The sequence below is a fragment of the Lepus europaeus genome, chromosome 20 (assembly GCF_033115175.1).
Source record: "Lepus europaeus isolate LE1 chromosome 20, mLepTim1.pri, whole genome shotgun sequence".
NCBI classification, from domain to species: Eukaryota; Metazoa; Chordata; class Mammalia; order Lagomorpha; family Leporidae; genus Lepus; species Lepus europaeus.
In genome coordinates this window covers 3,392,485-3,410,070 of record NC_084846.1, presented here as the reverse complement: position 1 = coordinate 3,410,070, position 17,586 = coordinate 3,392,485, and the positions used below count along the sequence as shown (strand labels likewise).

The following is a 17,586-nucleotide window of genomic DNA, read 5'->3' as shown; positions in this document are numbered from 1 at the left end:
TCAAGCGCCCAGCGTGGCCACAGAGGCTCCGCGCTTCCTCCTGGCAACCAGCAGAGGGCGCCGCGCACACACCGAGCAGGCGCGGACCCGACAGGGAGCCCTGTGCGTCTCCCCGGCTCCCAGCACGGACTCGGCACCACTCTCCCCTGTTTTGGGGCACCAGCTGCCGCACGCACCGTGGTTTGTGTCCCTCCGGCTCGCCGCTGCCTCGGGTGGGCAAGACAGGTCCCCTCCTGCATTTGCTGGGCGGGGGGACAATTCTAGGACGCTGGCGCGGCCAGGGATCCCAGGCACAGGCAGAGAAAGGCCAGTTCAAGGAGAGGCAGTGAGGGGCATCGGACGCCTGTCCCCCGGGTACCCCAGCTGGCTGCAGCGAAGGCACCAGAGGTGCTGCCGCGCCTGCTCCTGCCTCTCCGTGCGCCACCGCCTCAGGGCGGGGGCACTGGGGTCCCTGCCACCCAGGCAGAGCTCCCGGTTCCTGGCTGTCAGGCTTCCGAGGAGTGAACCCGTCTCTGCCTGCCTGTCTGCCTTGCAAATAAAATGAAAATACTAAAACTTGAAAGTTTTTTTAAATTTAAAAACCTTGTCACATGGACATTCCTGCCGGAGGGTCCGTGTTCATCCAGGAAGCGCTCAGTGAGCGCCTGCAGGATGCCCCCCGCACCCAGGCCCTGTCGCAGCAGCTGGCTCACTGGATATTCAGCAGGTGTGTCCAGTGGGCAGAGAGGCAGGGCTGGGTGTCCAGCAGACAAGGCCCATTCATGGCGGGAGTCCGGCGGGCACAGCAGCTGGCTGCCGGCCTCTCCAGGGCGACAGTCACCCCTCCCCCAGCATCCTGCAGTGGAGGCCCTGGGGGCCTGGCACCGACATCCTGGAGACGTCCCTTAGGGCTGGAGCACGCCGGGCAGCGGGAGGCCATGCCGTGGCCCCCAGCAGAGGTGAGGGTTCACCAGATGCCTGCCCCCATGCTGCACCTCCTGGACCAGGGGCGGAGCAAATGAGAGCAAAAAGACCCAGGGAGCTCAGCCCTCACTACAGACGCTGGGCGAACTGCAGCTGCACCAGCCTTGTGTGGATCACGCGTGTGCCTCGTGTGTTTGTGCGTGGGCTATGTGCGTGTGTGGACCAGCAGAGAGCTCCTCCGTGGACTTCATGCCTGGGGTGAGCCACGCCCCCTTGCTAAGCAGGTAAAGGGGGTGCAGCCGCTTTGCTGGCTGCCTGGCGCCGGCTTTTCACACAGAAGCCCTCAGGTTCTCGGCTTCAGCCCTGGACACGACGCGGATGGGGGAGATGCGAGCAGAGCTGCAGGGTGAGGCCTTGGGGCCTGACGAGGCCGGCCTGCTCAGGGCCCAGTGGGCATGCAAACTGGCCCGAGGGAGGGACTGGGCAGCCCCTAGAGATGATAGACGTGGCCCCCACCCTTGCCCTGCCCCCATCACCCACCTTCGGGGCCCAGGACCTTGACCTCTCACACACCAAGGTGCGACAAGGCCTCAGGACTCTGCTAAGGGCAAGCCCCACCCAGAGCACCTGCTGGCCCCTGTCCTGCATGGCCTGCTCAGTCGGTGGTCAGTGACAGGGCAGCACCCACCTGGCTGTGTGCCCTGCCTCTGCGGCTCCAGGCCCAGGTGTTTAACCTGCATCTGCAGCCTAAGTGGACAGGGCGGTGTTTTCATTGGTGGCCTGGCTGGGGCACAGGCTATGGTGACAAGAACCTGGTGACCTCTGGGCCCCTGCTGTGGGCATGCGGGCCCTTGAGCTGTGTCCACCCCCCCTGGTGCCCAGATGCGCCTCAGGGCTCTGGCAGCTGGCTCACCTGGCACATCCCCATGGTAGACATACAGAGCCCACTTTGGCTGGAGCACACCTCTGCTGGGTGGGCCGTGGCACTGCCAATGCCACCACCGAGAGCCGCCGGGGAGACAGCTGCCTTGTGGCCGGCACAGGGTCCCCAGGGTGTGGGGCAGTTTGGCAGGGCACGGGATAGCACAGGGCCCGCACACCCTCTGCACCCAGCCGGCGTCTGCAGGTGCAGGGACCCCTTGAACTTCTGCCCTTGGAAACACCTCAGCAGGTACCACATTGGTGGCCCAGCAGGACCGCAGGTGGCAGGGGGTGGAGCTCCGACCTGCTGAGTGGCAGACCCCTCACTGCCCCTTCCTCACCCACTCTGGGAGCCCGGGGGGGGGGGGCGGGCGCGGAGGCCAAGGTCACTGGGGTCCCTGACTTCAGCCCCAGAGGCTGGGAAGAGGGGGAGCACCCAGGGGCCGAGCTCTGGGACCCTCTGGCCCCAGCACCCTGTGACGGTCCTCGCTGGGCTCCAGTGCACCGTTGCGGGGGGGGGGTGGTCTCCAGAGCCCGTGGTGGTCACGACCGCCACCCTCGTCGTGCTGGACTCTTCCTCGCTTCCCCGCTGCGCAGGTCCTGGGGAGGGGGAGACACACGGAACCCCCAGTGGCCTGCCCTCCCCGCACGCCTTAGGGGTCTGTGCCCAGAGCGTGCCTGATGCCCGCGAAGAACGCACTTTTGTGGTGGAAATCTGCGGGCCGAGCCGTGACCTTGGGCTTGTCCTTCGCTCGGCCGCGCGGGCCTCAGTTTCCCTTCAGCTGCCTCCGCGGGCCCGGGGACCGCGTGACCTTGGGCGTCCGACCCCACGGCCTCAGTTTCCTTCGCCAGGGCGCGGCGCGCGGGCAGGGGGCGCGGGCAGAGGCGGGGCGACCGCCCCCGCCCCGCCCCCGCGGTCGAGACTCCGCCCCCCGCCGCGCCCCGCCCCGCCCCCGCGCCCCTCCCTCGGGCTCGGGCCGGCGGCGGCGGCGGCCGCTCCGCTCCGCACTGCCCGGCGCCGCCTCGCCATGGACGCGCGCGGGGGCGGCGGGCGGCCCGGGGAGAGCCCGGGCGCGACCCCCGCACCACCGCCGCCGCCGCCGCCGCCGCCGCCGCCCGCGCCCTCCCAGCAGCAGCCGCCGCCGCCCGCGCCGCCCCCGGGCCCCGCGCCCCCAGCGGAGCCCGCCCGGCCCGAGCCCGCGGCCCCCGGGGCGGCGGACGAGGGCGGCCCGCGCGCCCGGCTCCGGAGCCGCGACAGCTCGTGCGGCCGCCCGGGCACCCCCGGCGCGGCTAGCGCGGCCAAGGGCAGCCCGAACGGCGAGTGCGGGCGCGGCGAGCCGCAGTGCAGCCCCGCGGGGCCCGAGGGCCCGGCGCGCGGCCCCAAGGTGTCGTTCTCGTGCCGCGGGGCGGCCGCGGGCGCGGGGCCGGCGGATGAGGCGGGCAGCGAGGAGGCGGGCCCGGCCGGGGAACCGCGCGGCAGCCAGGCCAGCTTCATGCAGCGCCAGCTGGGCGCGCTCCTGCAGCCCGGCGTCAACAAGTTCTCGCTGCGCATGTTCGGCAGCCAGAAGGCGGTGGAGCGGGAGCAGGAGCGTGTCAAGTCCGCGGGGGCCTGGATCATCCACCCGTACAGCGACTTCAGGTAGCGCGCGCCTGGCTGCTGGGCCCCTGGGTGACCTCCGGCGCGCCGGGACGCGCGAGGCTCCGCCCTCAGGGGCCCCGGAGCGCCCCCTTCCCCGAGCGCGTCAAGTCCGCGGGGGCCCGGATCACCCATCCGCCCGGCGACTTCAGGTAGCGCGCGGGCCGTCCTCGGGGGGCGCCCTCTCCCCCGCGCCCTGTCGCAGGACGCGGCGACAGAGCCCGGAGCTGCGCGCTGAGGACGAGTGGAGGGCAACGCGGCCTTCGAGGAGGAAGGAAGGGCGGCGGGGAAGGGGTTAAGTGGGGCCCGCGGGCCTGAGGGGGGTGGCGCGCGGCGTCTCCGCGAGCCGCGGGAGCTGTGCGGGGTGAAGGTGGGCGTGTAGCCGCCGACGCGAGTGAGAGCGGTTCGTGAGCGCCCAGGCGCCGGGCAGGGTCCAGAGCTGGGCCGCTGTGAGTGGGGTCCTCTCTCCCCGGGCGAGGGAGCGAGATGAACGTGAGCTGGGCCTCCGGCGCGGGGCTCCGGGGGACGCGGGCCCGGTGGTGCGGGAGGCGTGCGCCGGGTGTGTCCGGGCTGCGTGCGCGCGTGCGGGGTGAGTGGGGCGCCTCTGGGTCCCTCCTGGCCCGCGCTCAGGGCGCGCGCGACTTCAGCACCGCGGACAGCGCCCGGGCCCGCCGCGCGCTCCGTCCTGGCTGTCCTCGCCCGCGCCCGGGCCCACCGAACCGGGATTCTCCTCTGCTCCCGGACGCCCCCTACCCAGGCCCGGGGAGCAGGGTCTGTGGGACCTTCTGGTTCCCGACCCCTCCCCACCCTCACTGCCTGAGAACTGCAGACTCTGGGGTCCAGGGCCACGGAACAAAGTCCGGTTCCCAGCGGTGCAGTCAGACCCCGCCAGCAGCCTGACCTTGCCAACCCCTGGCCAGCTCGGGGAAGCTCAGGTGGGTCGGCTCAGTGGTCCTGTCTTTGACACAGGCGGTCAGGAGCCACGGGCTTCCTGCTCTTTGCCCAGCCCCAGTGCCACCTGGTCAGAGGGCTGCGTCCCTCCTCCAGCCCAGTTCCCTCCAGCATGACCGCCCCACCCCCAGCAGGACGCCTATGGGCAGGGAGTGGGTACAGGGCCGAGGCTGGGCACTGAGCCAACCGTCCTTCTCTGGGCAGTAAGAGGCCTTGGACTTCCTCCTGCTGGGGACAGCTGTCCCCAGGGTGGGTGGGAGATGCTGTGGGCAGCGGGGGCTCCTCCAACTGCTGTGACCAACTGAGGGGCCAGCCAGACAGATGAATCGTCTCTGGGGGCTGGGGGGGGCACACGTGGGACCCAATGGCCACATTATTTTATTATTTTTATGATTAACCAGTTGCCGGCGCCGCCATAGCTCAATAGGCTAATCCTCCGCCTGCGGCGCCGGCACACCAGGGTCTAGTCCCAGCCTCCCAGTCGGGGTGCCAGATTCTGTCTCGGTTGCTCCTCTTCCAGTCCAGCTCTCTGCTATGGCCCAAGTGCTTGGGCCCTGCACCCGCATGGGAGACCAGGAGAAGCACCTGGCTCCTGGCTTCAGATCAGTGCTGTGCGCCGGCCGCTGTGCGCCAGCCACGGCAGCCATTGGAGGCTGAACCAACGGCAAAAAGGAAGACCTTTCTCTCTGTCTCTCTCTCTCACTGTCCACTCTGCCTGTCAAAAAAAAAAAAAAAAAAAAAAGGACCTAAAAGTTTCCCAGCAAGGTCACTTGGGCCTCAGGCCCTGCTATGGTAGCCATGTACCCCCACACCCTGGGATCCCACAGAGACAGAGCCACACTGCGGGCACCCGGCTCAATTCAGAACACTGACTTCTGCCATGGTGTGGTGGGTACACGGCCTGTGGGGAATGGGACAGACCTAGGAGCAGGCGGTGGACAGCGTGAGTGCCAGGGGCTGCTGGACCTGAGTGGGACCAAAGCAAACACTGAAGTTCGTTCTCCTGTGGACTTGGACAAGTACCTGTGTGTGCGCTCATGAGTGTGTCTGTGTCTCATGTGTCTCTCTGTGTCCGTGTGTCTGTCTGTGTGGAGTGCTGGCCAGGGCCCACTCCATGTCCCCTTCGCGTTGTCCTTTCTTCCTCATGACGCTGTGGGGTGGACACTGTCTGAGGCCCTTGACCACGGGGCCCGTCCCAGGCCAGTGCTGTCCCCTCCTCACGTGACTTTTGCTTCCTGCCCCAGATTCCTCTTCAATAAACTGGCCTGGGCCCGCATAGGACCCCTGAGGACCCCTGAGGACCCCTGCCGAGCTGGGGATGCTGTTTTTCTGGTTCCAGGTCCGGGCAGAGTGGGGCAGGTAGAAGGAGGGGTCCTGGGCAGAGGACAATCGAGGGAGAGGGGGCTCGGGCTAGACAGCCTGGTGGCGGCCGCGGGGGTGCTCACTGACTCTCAGGGCCCTGCTGGCCTCTGGTGGGCCTCCTTCTGGGTAGGAGAAGGTCCTGGCCCCAGCTCTCCCCACCCTACAACTCTGCGTGGGCCTCTTCCAGTCCACAGCACACGTATGCCATGCTGCTGAGAGACAGGGGGCAGGGGCCACGTCCTCCAGTCCCCCACGGGGGCTGCTGGGTGGCCGTGGCAGGTGTTTCTTCCCTAACTCCCTGCTCAGGAAACGCCCTATTGTGACCTAGGGGTCCCTGCTCAGCTTCCTGCTGCCCGGCCTCTGACCCTCACCCCACATCCGGCCAGCCCAGGGCCCCGTGTCCCCCGCCTCTGCCTGCGGTGCCGCCCCAGGCTTCTCTGGCCAGTGAGCGTCCCTGGCAGGGGAGCCGGCATCTCTGTCTCTTAATCTGTGACACCTGCTGTGCAGCCCCAGCTCAAACCCTAATCCCTCTAATCCCTCTGGGATTTACTCCCTGATTCCTGGCCGCCTCCCGCTCCACTCCAACCTCACACCCTGCGGGGAGGGCCCAGCCTCCACGCTGGGGTCTCAGCAGGAGCTGAGGACCCCTGGGGCTGAGCAGCAGAGCTGCGAGCTGGCCCCTCATGGCCTGACGCGCCTCGGTTTCCCCACCGTCACCCGAGCTGGTGTCTGATCAGCTGTGGGACCAGATGACCTTCGGGGTCAGGGAGCTCCCGAGGCCGGACGGTGACCGGCGGGCCTGAGCAGGAAAGTGGCTGGTCCAGGCTGCACAGTGGGGGTGGAGGTGGGGCTGGGTCTTCCCAATACCCCAGGTGCTTCCCCATGGCCCTGTCTCTGGGGCCAGCAGCCCCCGCCCCCGCCCCGTGGTGCCCAGGTCACTGGTGGGCAGTGGCCAGCCCGGGCAAGCCCGAGTTGGGCCCTGGCCAGCCTCTGGCTCTCGCAGACAGAGCTGCTGTGCATGCCTGGGTATAAATTACTTTTTAATGACTTTCTCTTCCTTTTGGATGATTTCCTCGGGATCCGTTCCCCGAGGTGGACGCCAGGCACCGCGTGGGCCGTGCTGGGGTGGGGCGGGGCCTGTGGGAGCTCCTGCCAGGGACAACATCCAGGCCTTGCTCCGCCTGCACTGAGATAGGGCGGTGGGTTCAGGCCGAGCCCCTCTCATGGCTGCCCGCTCAGCCACGGGTGAGCCTGTGCCCCACCCCCAAGCCCCACGACACTCCCAGCCTCCCCTCCAGTGCTCCCATGAAGCCCCTGACCCTCTTCTCCCCACCCCAAATCCTGTGTGGAGCCCCTGACCCTCTCCACCCCCCCCAGTGCTCCCAGAGAGTCCTTGAACCCCCCCCGCAGTGCCCCCATGAAGCTCCGCACCCTGGGTCTCTTCCTCGGTTCTAGGCCCACAGACCACTGCGTGGTCTGAGAGCGACTCGGTTTCCAACTTCTACGCGCGTTTGCTTTACTTAAAAACTTTATTTGGCTGAAACACAGGCAGACAGGTGTTCCCCAGGGGCTGGGACCTGCAGAGAGGGAGGACACGGGCATCCCAGGCGCCTCCTAACAGGACCACCTACCCTGGGGTGGGGCCTGGAAGGCGGTGGGGCCCTGGAAGTAGGTGGGGCCACTGGGGCAGGCTTTGGAGGGGTGGGGCTGGGGCGGGGCCTAACCTGAGTCTGTGTCCCTGGCTTCCTGGCTATCGGGCCCAGTGGGGGAAGCCAGATGGGCGCGACTTGGACCTCAGACGCTGGGAGCCTCCTGCCCTCCCAGCTGCCCGGTGGGCGTCTCTTCATTCGGGAAAGACTGACACCGCACACCAGCCCAGAGCCATGGGCTGTAACTACACCGAGACAGGCTGGGCAGGTGGGGGCAGCCTCGGTGGAGGCGAGGGTCCCTAGGTGCTGGACGGTGGGGAGCTTGCAGGGGGCCGGGCGGCCAGGCTAGCAGGCTGCAGCAGGGGAGTGGGGGCTGGCACGGAGGGCTGGCAGCCTGGCCGGCGCTGGGCCAACATGTCTCCCTGCACAGCCGCTCCCGCGGGCCCAGGTGTGCTGGCCTCCGACGGCGGGTGTTCAGCGTGCGCCCCCCCTCCCCCCCCCCCAGCAAGAGGCTGCAGAGACAAGGCCCCAGCGTGCGAGAGGAGCAGCCTGGGTCCAGGATGTTCCTCCTGCCGGCCCTGTCTCCTTGCTGCTTGGAAGCGGGTAGCTTTTTTCTTTTTAATTTCTCAGGCTTTGTCTTTTAAGAATTTTTACTTATTTGCACTTTACTTGAAAAGGCAGATAAAGAGAGACCCCTTATCCATTGGTTCACTCCTGAAATGCCCCCAACAGCCAGCCCCGTGCTACATACCCACCCCGTGGATTTTTAAAATATTTATTTATTTATTTGTTTGTTTGTTTGAAAGTCAGAGTTACACACAGAGAGAAGGAAAGGCAGAGAGAGAGAGAGAGGGAGAGGTCTTCCATCCACTGGTTTACTCCCCAGTTGGCCACAGTGGCCAGAGCTGCGCCGATCCAAAGCCAGGAACCTGGAGCTTCTTCAGAGTCTCCCATGTGGACTTGGGCCATCCTCTACTACTATCCCAGGCCACAGCAGAGAGCTGGATCAGAAGTGGAGCAGCCAGGACTCGAACCGGTGCCCATATGAGATGCTGGCACTGCAGGCGGCGGCTCTACCCACTGTGCCACAGCACCAGCACCCCTATGTCCTGTCTTGATTTCTTGGGGCCCCAGCGGGAAGGATGTGGTCAGGGTGCGCTGAGGCCCTGGAGCGGAGCAGGATGGCAACCATGGGGGCTGTGACGCAGCCGAGGGTTCCTTGGCCTGGGCAGCCTGGTGTGAACAGAACCTGGCCCCTGAACGTGCACAGAAACCTAAACCCCAAAGCTGTGGAGGCAGCGCCCCAGGAGGAGTTTGGGCAGATGGTGCTGGGGGGTTCAGGACCCGGGAGGGGCTGGCTGGCCGCCCGCCAGGCACCCACTCCTCCCGTGCTCGCTGTCCACTGTGTTGTCGGCAGATACCAGGGGCCCCTGGGGTTGAACCCTGAACCCCAAGCCACCAGCCGGAGGGAAGCTTCTCCCGGCCAGGTGCCTGGCAGGTGCTGTCCGTTGTGAGCACGTCCCCGTGCCCAGGCTCCTGTCCTGGCCCCATGCCCAGTGCTCGGGGACGCTGTCAGCAGAGTGACCGCCCCGGCTCTGGGGGCTGATGGCCCCATGCCCAGTGCTCGGGGACGCTGTCAGCGGAGTGACCGCCCCGGCTCTGGGGGGCCATCTGTCAGCAGAGTGACCGCCCCAGCTCTGGGGGCTGATGGCCCTGTGCCCAGTGCTCGGGGACTCTGTCAGCGGTGTGACCGCCCCAGCTCTGGGGGCTGATGGCGTTTTCCCTGTCACCGAGGGGCTTGTGCTTATCCCTGCAGGTGCTCGCTCCCAGCCTGCCATCTGCCTGGGGGGGCGGGGCCTCTTCAGCCCCCAGGTGGAGTCCTGGGGTTGACCTTGGGCTGTCGGGACGCAGCCCATCGTTCCTGTGCCTGCGGCTGCCAGAGCCAACGCCAGACCTTGCCAAGTCCCATGGGCCTCAGCCTCTCCCCTCTCTCCACACCCTGGACAGGCACCTCGGCCCTGGCTGCAGATGGGCTGGGTCCATCTGCACCAGCGCCTTCTGAGCCAGCACCCAGGCCCCACCCCCACCCCCACCCTGGGGGCAGCTGTCCTTCAGGCCTTGGGAGCGTTCTGTGTGCACTGAGTGCCCTTGGCCTTAGGAGGTCCAGGCATGGTCAGCGCCGCGGGGGGTGGCAGCCCCCATCTTTGGCATTCTCCAGGTGTGGTCAGTGGCAGCAGGAGAGCAGAGGCCCTGCCTTGGTGAGGTCCAGGCGTGGTCAGTGTCGCAGGGGGTGGCAGCCCCCATCTTTGGCATTGTCCTGGGGTGGTCAGTGCTGTGGGGGGTGTTGTCCTGGGGTGGTCAGCGGCAGCAGGGGAGCAGAGGCCCCGTCTTGGTGAGGTCCAGGCATGGTCAGCGCCGCAGGGCGGGGGACTCTCCATCCTTGGTTGTCCAGGCACGCAGGCCCTGGCCTTCCTCCGCAGGTTCTACTGGGACTTCACCATGCTGCTGTTCATGGTGGGCAACCTGATCATCATCCCCGTGGGCATCACCTTCTTCAAGGACGAGACCACCGCCCCCTGGATCGTCTTCAACGTGGTCTCCGACACCTTCTTCCTCCTGGACCTGGCGCTCAACTTCCGCACGGGCATCGTGGTGGAGGACAACACGGAGATCATCCTGGACCCCGAGAAGATCAAGCGCAGGTACCTGCGCACGTGGTTCGTGGTGGACTTCGTGTCCTCCATCCCCGTGGACTACATCTTCCTCATCGTGGAGAAGGGCATCGACTCCGAGGTCTACAAGACGGCGCGCGCCCTGCGCATCGTGCGCTTCACCAAGATCCTCAGCCTGCTGCGCCTGCTGCGGCTGTCGCGGCTCATCCGCTACATCCACCAGTGGGAGGAGGTGCGGGGCGGGGCCTCGTGGGGTGGGGCTTACACTTTGCACCAGTGTGAGGAGGTGCGGGGGGCGGGGCCTGTGCTCGCACCAGTGGGAGGGGTGTGGTGGGGCGGGGCTTGTGCACGCACCAGTGGGAGGAGGTGCAGGGGGTGGGGCCTTGCAGCACCAGTGGGAGGAGGTGCGGGGCGGGGCCTCGTGGGGTGGGGCTTGCACTTGCACCAGTGGGAGGAGGTGCAGGGGGCGGGGCCTTGCAGCACCAGTGGGAGGGGTGCGGTGGGGCGGGGCTTGTGCTCGCACCAGTGGGAGGAGATGCGGGGCGGGGCCTGTGCTCACACCAGTGGGAGGGTGGGCGGGGTGGGGCCTGTGCAGCACCAGTGGGAGGAGGTGCGGGGCAGGGCCTCGGAGCAGGGCCTCAGGGGTGCGGGGCCTGTGCTCACACCAGTGGGAGGGTGGGCGGGGTGGGGCCTGTGCAGCACCAGTGGGAGGAGGTGTGGGGCTCCTGGGGTAGGGCTTGTACTTGCACCAGGGGGAGGAGGTGTGGGGCGGGGCTTGTACTTGCACCAGTGGGAGGAGGTGCGGGTGGGACCTGTGGCATGGGGTGGGGCTCTGACCGTGCAGGGGCCATGAGGGGCACATGGGCAGGGGTGGGAGGGAGGCAGGGGCGGCCCCAGCTGCAGAGGCAGGCCTCTGGCTGTAGGGATGGAGCCATGAGGGCCCCAGGCCAGGGTCTTGGCCTTGATGGGGACCAGAGTGAGGCAGGGCGGGGTGTTGGGGAAGCTGGGGTTAGAAGGGGGACCAGGGACAGTCCCCTCGCCCTGTAGTCCCGCCTCCAGCCCTGGACCCAAAGGGACCCCACTCCCACCATGCCTCACAGGGCCAGGAGTCCAGGGCGCCAGGGTGGCCTGGGAGGCGGCAGGGCGGGGCCGCGTGTGAGGCCTGCGGCCCTGCCCCGCCCCCAGATCTTCCACATGACCTATGACCTGGCCAGCGCGGTGATGCGCATCTGCAACCTCATCAGCATGATGCTGCTGCTGTGCCACTGGGACGGCTGCCTGCAGTTCCTGGTGCCCATGCTGCAAGACTTCCCACAGGACTGCTGGGTGTCCATCAACAACATGGTGGTGAGCCGGCCCCGCCCCTGCTGTCCACCAACAACATGGTGGTGAGCCGGCCCCGCCCCTGCTGTCCACCAACAACATGGTGGTGAGCCGGCCCCGCCCCTCTGTCCATCAACAACATGGTGGTGAGCCGGCCCCGCCCCTGCTGTCCACCAACCACATGGTGGTGAGCCGGCCCCACCCCTCTGTCCATCAACAACATGGTGGTGAGCCGGCCCCGCCCCTGCTGTCCATCAACAACATGGTGGTGAGCCGGCCCCGCCCCTGCTGTCCACCAACAACATGGTGGTGAGCTGGCCCCGCCCCTGCTGTCCACCAACAACATGGTGGTGAGCTGGCCCCGCCCCTGCTGTCCACCAACAACATGGTGGTGAGCTGGCCCCGCCCCTGCTGTCCACCAACATGGTGGTGAGCCGGCCCCGCCCCTGCTGTCCACCAACAACATGGTGGTGAGCCGGCCCCGCCCCTCTGTCCATCAACAACATGGTGGTGAGCCGGCCCCACCCCTGCTGTCCACCAACAACATGGTGGTGAGCTGGCCCCGCCCCTGCTGTCCACCAACAACATGGTGGTGAGCTGGCCCCGCCCCTGCTGTCCACCAACAACATGGTGGTGAGCTGGCCCCGCCCCTGCTGTCCACCAACATGGTGGTGAGCCGGCCCCGCCCCTGCTGTCCACCAACAACATGGTGGTGAGCCGGCCCCGCCCCTCTGTCCATCAACAACATGGTGGTGAGCCGGCCCCGCCCCTGGTGTCCATCAACATCATGGTGGTGAGCCGGCCCCGCCCCTGCTGTCCATCAACAACATGGTGGTGAGCCAGCCCCGCCCCTGCTGTCCATCAACCACATGGTGGTGAGCCGGCCCCGCCCCTGGTGTCCATCAACCACATGGTGGTGAGCCGGCTCCGCCCCTCTGTCCATCAACAACATGGTGGTGAGCCGGCCCCGCCCCTGCTGTCCACCACCAACATGGTGGTGAGCTGGCCCCGCCCCTGCTGTCCATCAACAACATGGTGGTGAGCCGGCCCCACCCCTGGTGTCCACCAACAACATGGTGGTGAGCCGGCCCCACCCCTGGTGTCCACCAACAACATGGTGGTGAGCCCGGACCCTGCCCCTGCCCCCTGGTGTCCATCAAAATGGTGAGTCTCACCCCCTCTCATTGGGGCTGGGCCGCTGCCTCTGCCCCACCCCGCCCCATGGCTGAGCTATACCCTCTGCCGCCCCCCCTGCCCACCCAGCCCCATGGCTGGGCTGTACCCTCTGCGCCCCCCCGCCCCCCCAGCCCCATGGCTGAGCTGTACCCTCTGCCCCCCCCCCGCCCGCCCAGCCCCATGGCTGGGCGGTACCTTCTGCCCCCGCCCTCCCCAGAGGGGTCAGTACCCAGTGTTTTATGTACGACTCAGGCATTTTTTAACGAATTTTTAGTTATTTGAAAGGTGGAGTGAGAGAGATCTTCCATCTGCTTGTTCACTCCCCACACAGCCACGACAGCCAGGGCTGGGCCAGACTGAAGCCAGGAGCCTCCCCAGGGTCTCCCACGTGGGTGCAGGGTCCCCAGCACTTGGGCCATCCTCTGCTGCTTTCCCAGGCCACAGCAGAGCGCTGGATCGGAAGTGGATCAGCTGGGCCTGGACCTGGTGCTCCAACATGGGGAGCAGTGTTGCAGGTGGCAACAGATGGTGGCCCACGGTGCTGTCCTGTCCTGGGCGTTTGTGGCCTGGGACCCGGGTGCTCGTGTGCTGGGGGCGCTGCCCACTCCGAGCTGGTCTGGGTCATTCAGCCGGTGCCATGGGGGTGTAGTTACCCCTTTAATTACCCATGCATGTTCACACGATGCCTCCCTCCCTCCTCCAGCGAGAGCAGAGTAGCCCAGCCTGGGGGCCCTGAGGCCAGGATGCAGGAGCCCAAGGTCCACTCCAGCCCAACTGCCCTCCGGTCTGGGTCAGAGTCCCCCCAGCTGGCCTTGCCTTGTGTCCCCTGAGCATCCAAGCCCCGGGGCACACAGACAGCGTCCACATCCCCGGAGCACACAGACAGCCCCTGCGTCTGTCACCTCTACGTGGGGAGTGGGGGGAGGGGGCACGGCCCACCCACCCGCTGCTCCCTTTGCAGAACCACTCGTGGAGCGAGCTCTACTCCTTCGCGCTGTTCAAGGCCATGAGCCACATGCTGTGCATCGGGTACGGCCGGCAGGCGCCCGAGAGCATGACGGACATCTGGCTCACCATGCTAAGCATGATCGTGGGTGCCACCTGCTACGCCATGTTCATCGGCCACGCCACGGCTCTCATCCAGTCGCTGGATTCCTCGCGGCGCCAGTACCAGGAGAAGGTCGGGGCGGGGGAGGCGCCCCGGTGTGGGGGAGGCGGGGACCCAGAGGGAGGCAGCCCTGGCCCTAGGGCAGAGTGCTGGTTGGAGCTGCGGGGGCAGCTCCCCAGAGCTCCGACTCGGTCTACCCCAAGTTCAAGGCCGTGCCCAGTCCCCTCCGGATGCTGTCCTGTCTGCCCTGCCGGCTGGCCCTGGCCCAGGCCCAAGAGCTCCCACCCCCACCCCGGCAGTGCCAGCCGGGCCCGGCAGGGTCAGTCGGGTCAGCTGGGCCCCGTGCCAGGCGCCCCGGTGTCCGGAAGCCGGGGGCCTCACGCCCAGACAGGAGCTGGTGCTGCCACCCTCCCGCCGCCACGCGCCCGCTGAGCTCAGGGCAGCTGCGGCCAGGGGGGAGCGGGGGCCGGGACACCCCAGGGTGCCGCCCTGGGACAGCAGGGCCTGGCACCCACACCCCTGTCCTGCTGGGGGGCGGGGTGGCGCCTTCGGAAGGAACAGAGAGCAGAGCCAGGGCCGTCCTGCAGGTGTTCAGGCTTGGATTTCGGGGAGCCACGCCCCGCTCCGGAGCTGGGCGGCCCGAGCTGAGCCCTGTCCACGCCCCCGCCCACAGTACAAGCAGGTGGAGCAGTATATGTCCTTCCACAAGCTGCCCGCGGACTTCCGGCAGAAGATCCACGACTACTACGAGCACCGCTACCAGGGCAAGATGTTCGACGAGGAGAGCATCCTGGGCGAGCTCAGCGGGCCGCTGCGGGAGGTGCGGGGCAGGGCTGGGCCGGCGCAGGACATGCGGGGGCGGAGGTCGCACGCTGGGGCATGAGCGGGACGTGTGGGGGTGGAGCGCACTCTGGGAACTGCGCGGGACCGCCAGCTCTGTGGCGCCCACCTGAGACAGGTTTTCTCTGCATGGAAGCCGAGATGTGGGCGGGGCCGTGCGCCTGCTGCAGGCGCTGGGGAACGAAGGGACCGGGACCGTCTACCCCTCTCAGGGTCACTGCACCTCTGTGGGCTCTGACCCCGGCCGGCCCCAGGAGACACAGCACCCGGGGATGGGGCGCACACCCTCACGGGCTCCCAGGAGGCAGGCGCTGTGGTTGACGTGGCTGGAGGGGCTTCATGGGGACCCTCCGCACCCCCACCCACCATGCCCCCTGCCTGAGGCCGGGTCCTGCTGTGCGAGGTCGCTGACTCCGTCTTGACGGTTGTCTGCTATTTTTTCTGCGGTACACAGTGAGTGCTCCATGTATGCTTGCTTGGGACAGGCGTTGGACACGTGCGCTCACTCCTACTTGTGTAGCTGGGAACTGGGCAAGCCCTGCTTGTAGTATACACTCAGAGCTTCCTCTACAAAGCTACTGCAGGGTCAGTCCCTACTGTCTGTATACAGCAGGCACCCAATATACACTTGTACACAGGGGCTCGTGATGCCTGCTGGCAGCATACGGCAGGCACACAGCACGTACGTGAACACCGGGCTGGCGGTACGCCCGGGGCCACCCCGTGATGTCTGTGTTCCCGAGTGACCTTGGCGGGCTGGCCAGTAGCAGCCACAGCCCTGCGCGGCCGGGACACAGGCGTATGGACGCGGTCACGGCCCGCAGGGCCCCGCCCCTGCCCCCAGGTGTGTTGCCGGCCTCCTCCCACGGGTGCAGCGGGCAGCCACGGCCGGCGCCCGCCCGATCGCCGCCGGACACTTGCTCTGAGCCGGGCCAGCGGCGTCGCCGCCCGGCCCCACTCCCGCCTCTGCCCGCAGGAGATCGTCAACTTCAACTGCCGCAAGCTGGTGGCCTCCATGCCGCTGTTCGCCAACGCCGACCCCAACTTCGTGACGGCCATGCTGACCAAGCTGCGCTTCGAGGTCTTCCAGCCTGGGGACTACATCATCCGCGAGGGCACCATCGGCAAGAAGATGTACTTCATCCAGCACGGCGTGGTGGGCGTGCTCACCAAGGGCAGCAAGGAGATGAAGCTGTCGGATGGCTCCTACTTCGGGGGTGAGCGCCAGCGGGCGGGAGCGGGGCGGGGCGGGCGCTAGGCCCCCCGCGTCTGTCTGAGCCCGCCCGCCCCCGCAGAGATCTGCCTGCTGACGCGGGGCCGGCGCACGGCCAGCGTGCGGGCCGACACCTACTGCCGCCTCTACTCGCTGAGCGTGGACAACTTTAACGAGGTGCTGGAGGAGTACCCCATGATGCGGCGCGCCTTCGAGACCGTGGCCATCGACCGCCTGGACCGCATCGGTGAGGGCGACGGGCGCCTCCCGTCCAGCCGTACGGGAGGGGCAGGGGCCGGCCTGCAGGGCGCCAGGGGCAGAGGGAGCAGGAGCAGCCGCGGGAGTTCTCCGTGGGTGGGGGCTGATGGGGGCTGCAGTCCACAGCGGGGGCAGTGTCTGGGGGGCCCCAGGGTGGTGGTGAGGAGTGTGCAGATGCTGGACAAGCAGGCCCTCGGTGATCAGAAGGCACCCGTGGACAGGACAAGCACTGCATACAGCAGGTGCTCACACTTGCGGATGGCAGGGAGCTGGCTGGACTTACTGTATACAGCAGGCACTCAGGACACAAGTGCACACAGCAAGTGCATACAGGGTCTGAGGCTCGCTCCGCACGTGCAGGGAGGGGCCGCGTTGGTGCCGGGTGCACAGTGGGTGCCAACATGTGTCCGGGTGCACACAGTGGGCGCCACGGTGCTGTCCCTACCCCCACCCCACCGCGGTGCTGGGGGCCCTGCCCCTACCCCACCATGGTGCTGGGGTGCTGCCCCTGCGCCGTGCCCACGCCCTGCCCCCGCCCGCAGGTAAGAAGAACTCCCTCCTCCTGCACAAGGTGCAGCACGACCTCAGCTCGGGCGTGTTCAACAACCAGGAGAACGCCATCATCCAGGAGATCGTCAAGTACGACCGCGAGATGGTGCAGCAGGCGGAGCTGGGCCAGCACGGCCTCTTCCCGCCGCCGCCGCCGCCGCAGGCCACCTCGGCCATCGCCACGCTGCAGCAGGCCGTGGCCATGAGCTTCTGCCCGCAGGTGGCACGCCCGCTCGTGGGCCCGCTGGCGCTAGGCTCGCCGTGCCTCCTGCGCCGCCCGCCCCCGGGGCCCGCGCCCGCCGCCAGCCCCCCAGGCGCGCCTGCCAGCCCCCGAGTCCCGCGGACCTCGCCCTACGGCGTCACGCCCAGCTCACCCGCCGGGCCCCGCGCCGGGCCCGCACTGCCCGCACGCCGCCTGAGCCGTGCATCGCGCCCACTGTCGGCCTCACAGCCCTCGCTGCCCCACGGCGCGCCGGGACCCACGGCCGCCACAGCGGTGCGCCCCGCCAGCAGCTCCACGCCGCGCCTGGGCCCTGCACCCACTCCGCGGGCCGCTGCACCCAGCCCGGACCGCAGGGACTCGGCTTCGCCCGGGGCAGGCGGCGGTCTCGACCCGCTGGACTCCGCGCGCTCACGCCTCTCGTCCAACTTGTGACCCCTGCCACGCCGCCCCAGCGGCCCGGGCGGGCCGGGGGCGGGGTCATCCAGACCAAAGCCATCGCGCGCTGCCGCTGCCCGCCCAGAAGCCATAGAGGAGTCCTAGGTAGCTGCAGCCGGAAGGGCGGGCCGGGCCGGCGGGGCACCTCCTCCGCGCCCCTGGCCGCACCCCCCATCGCCCTGCGCCCACCCCCATCGCCCCCGCCCCGCCCCCACGGCGGCTCCGCTGCGTGCCGCGAGGGGGCGCCTTCACCTCGGTGCCTGCAGGGTGGGGCCGCCGTCCCGCGGGGTCTCCCAGTGCTGCCCCCACCGCGCTCACGCAATAACCGCCGGCTCTCGCGGTCACGCACCCCACGGGGGCCTCCCGG

General features: G+C 68.1%; 1 protein-coding gene across 1 annotated transcript; it reads left to right on the top strand.

The window, feature by feature from the left end:
- Nucleotides 1–2,852: 2,852 nt before the first annotated feature.
- HCN2 (hyperpolarization activated cyclic nucleotide gated potassium and sodium channel 2) lies at nucleotides 2,853–17,329 on the top strand. Its single transcript, XM_062179125.1, has 8 exons — nucleotides 2,853–3,463; nucleotides 9,903–10,326; nucleotides 11,280–11,441; nucleotides 13,555–13,773; nucleotides 14,375–14,521; nucleotides 15,518–15,758; nucleotides 15,837–16,001; nucleotides 16,555–17,329. Exons 1-8 carry the CDS (start codon nucleotides 2,853–2,855, stop codon nucleotides 17,214–17,216), a joined length of 2,631 nt encoding a protein of 876 aa, XP_062035109.1. The 3' UTR covers nucleotides 17,217–17,329.
- The last annotated feature ends 257 nt before the right edge of the window (nucleotides 17,330–17,586 follow it).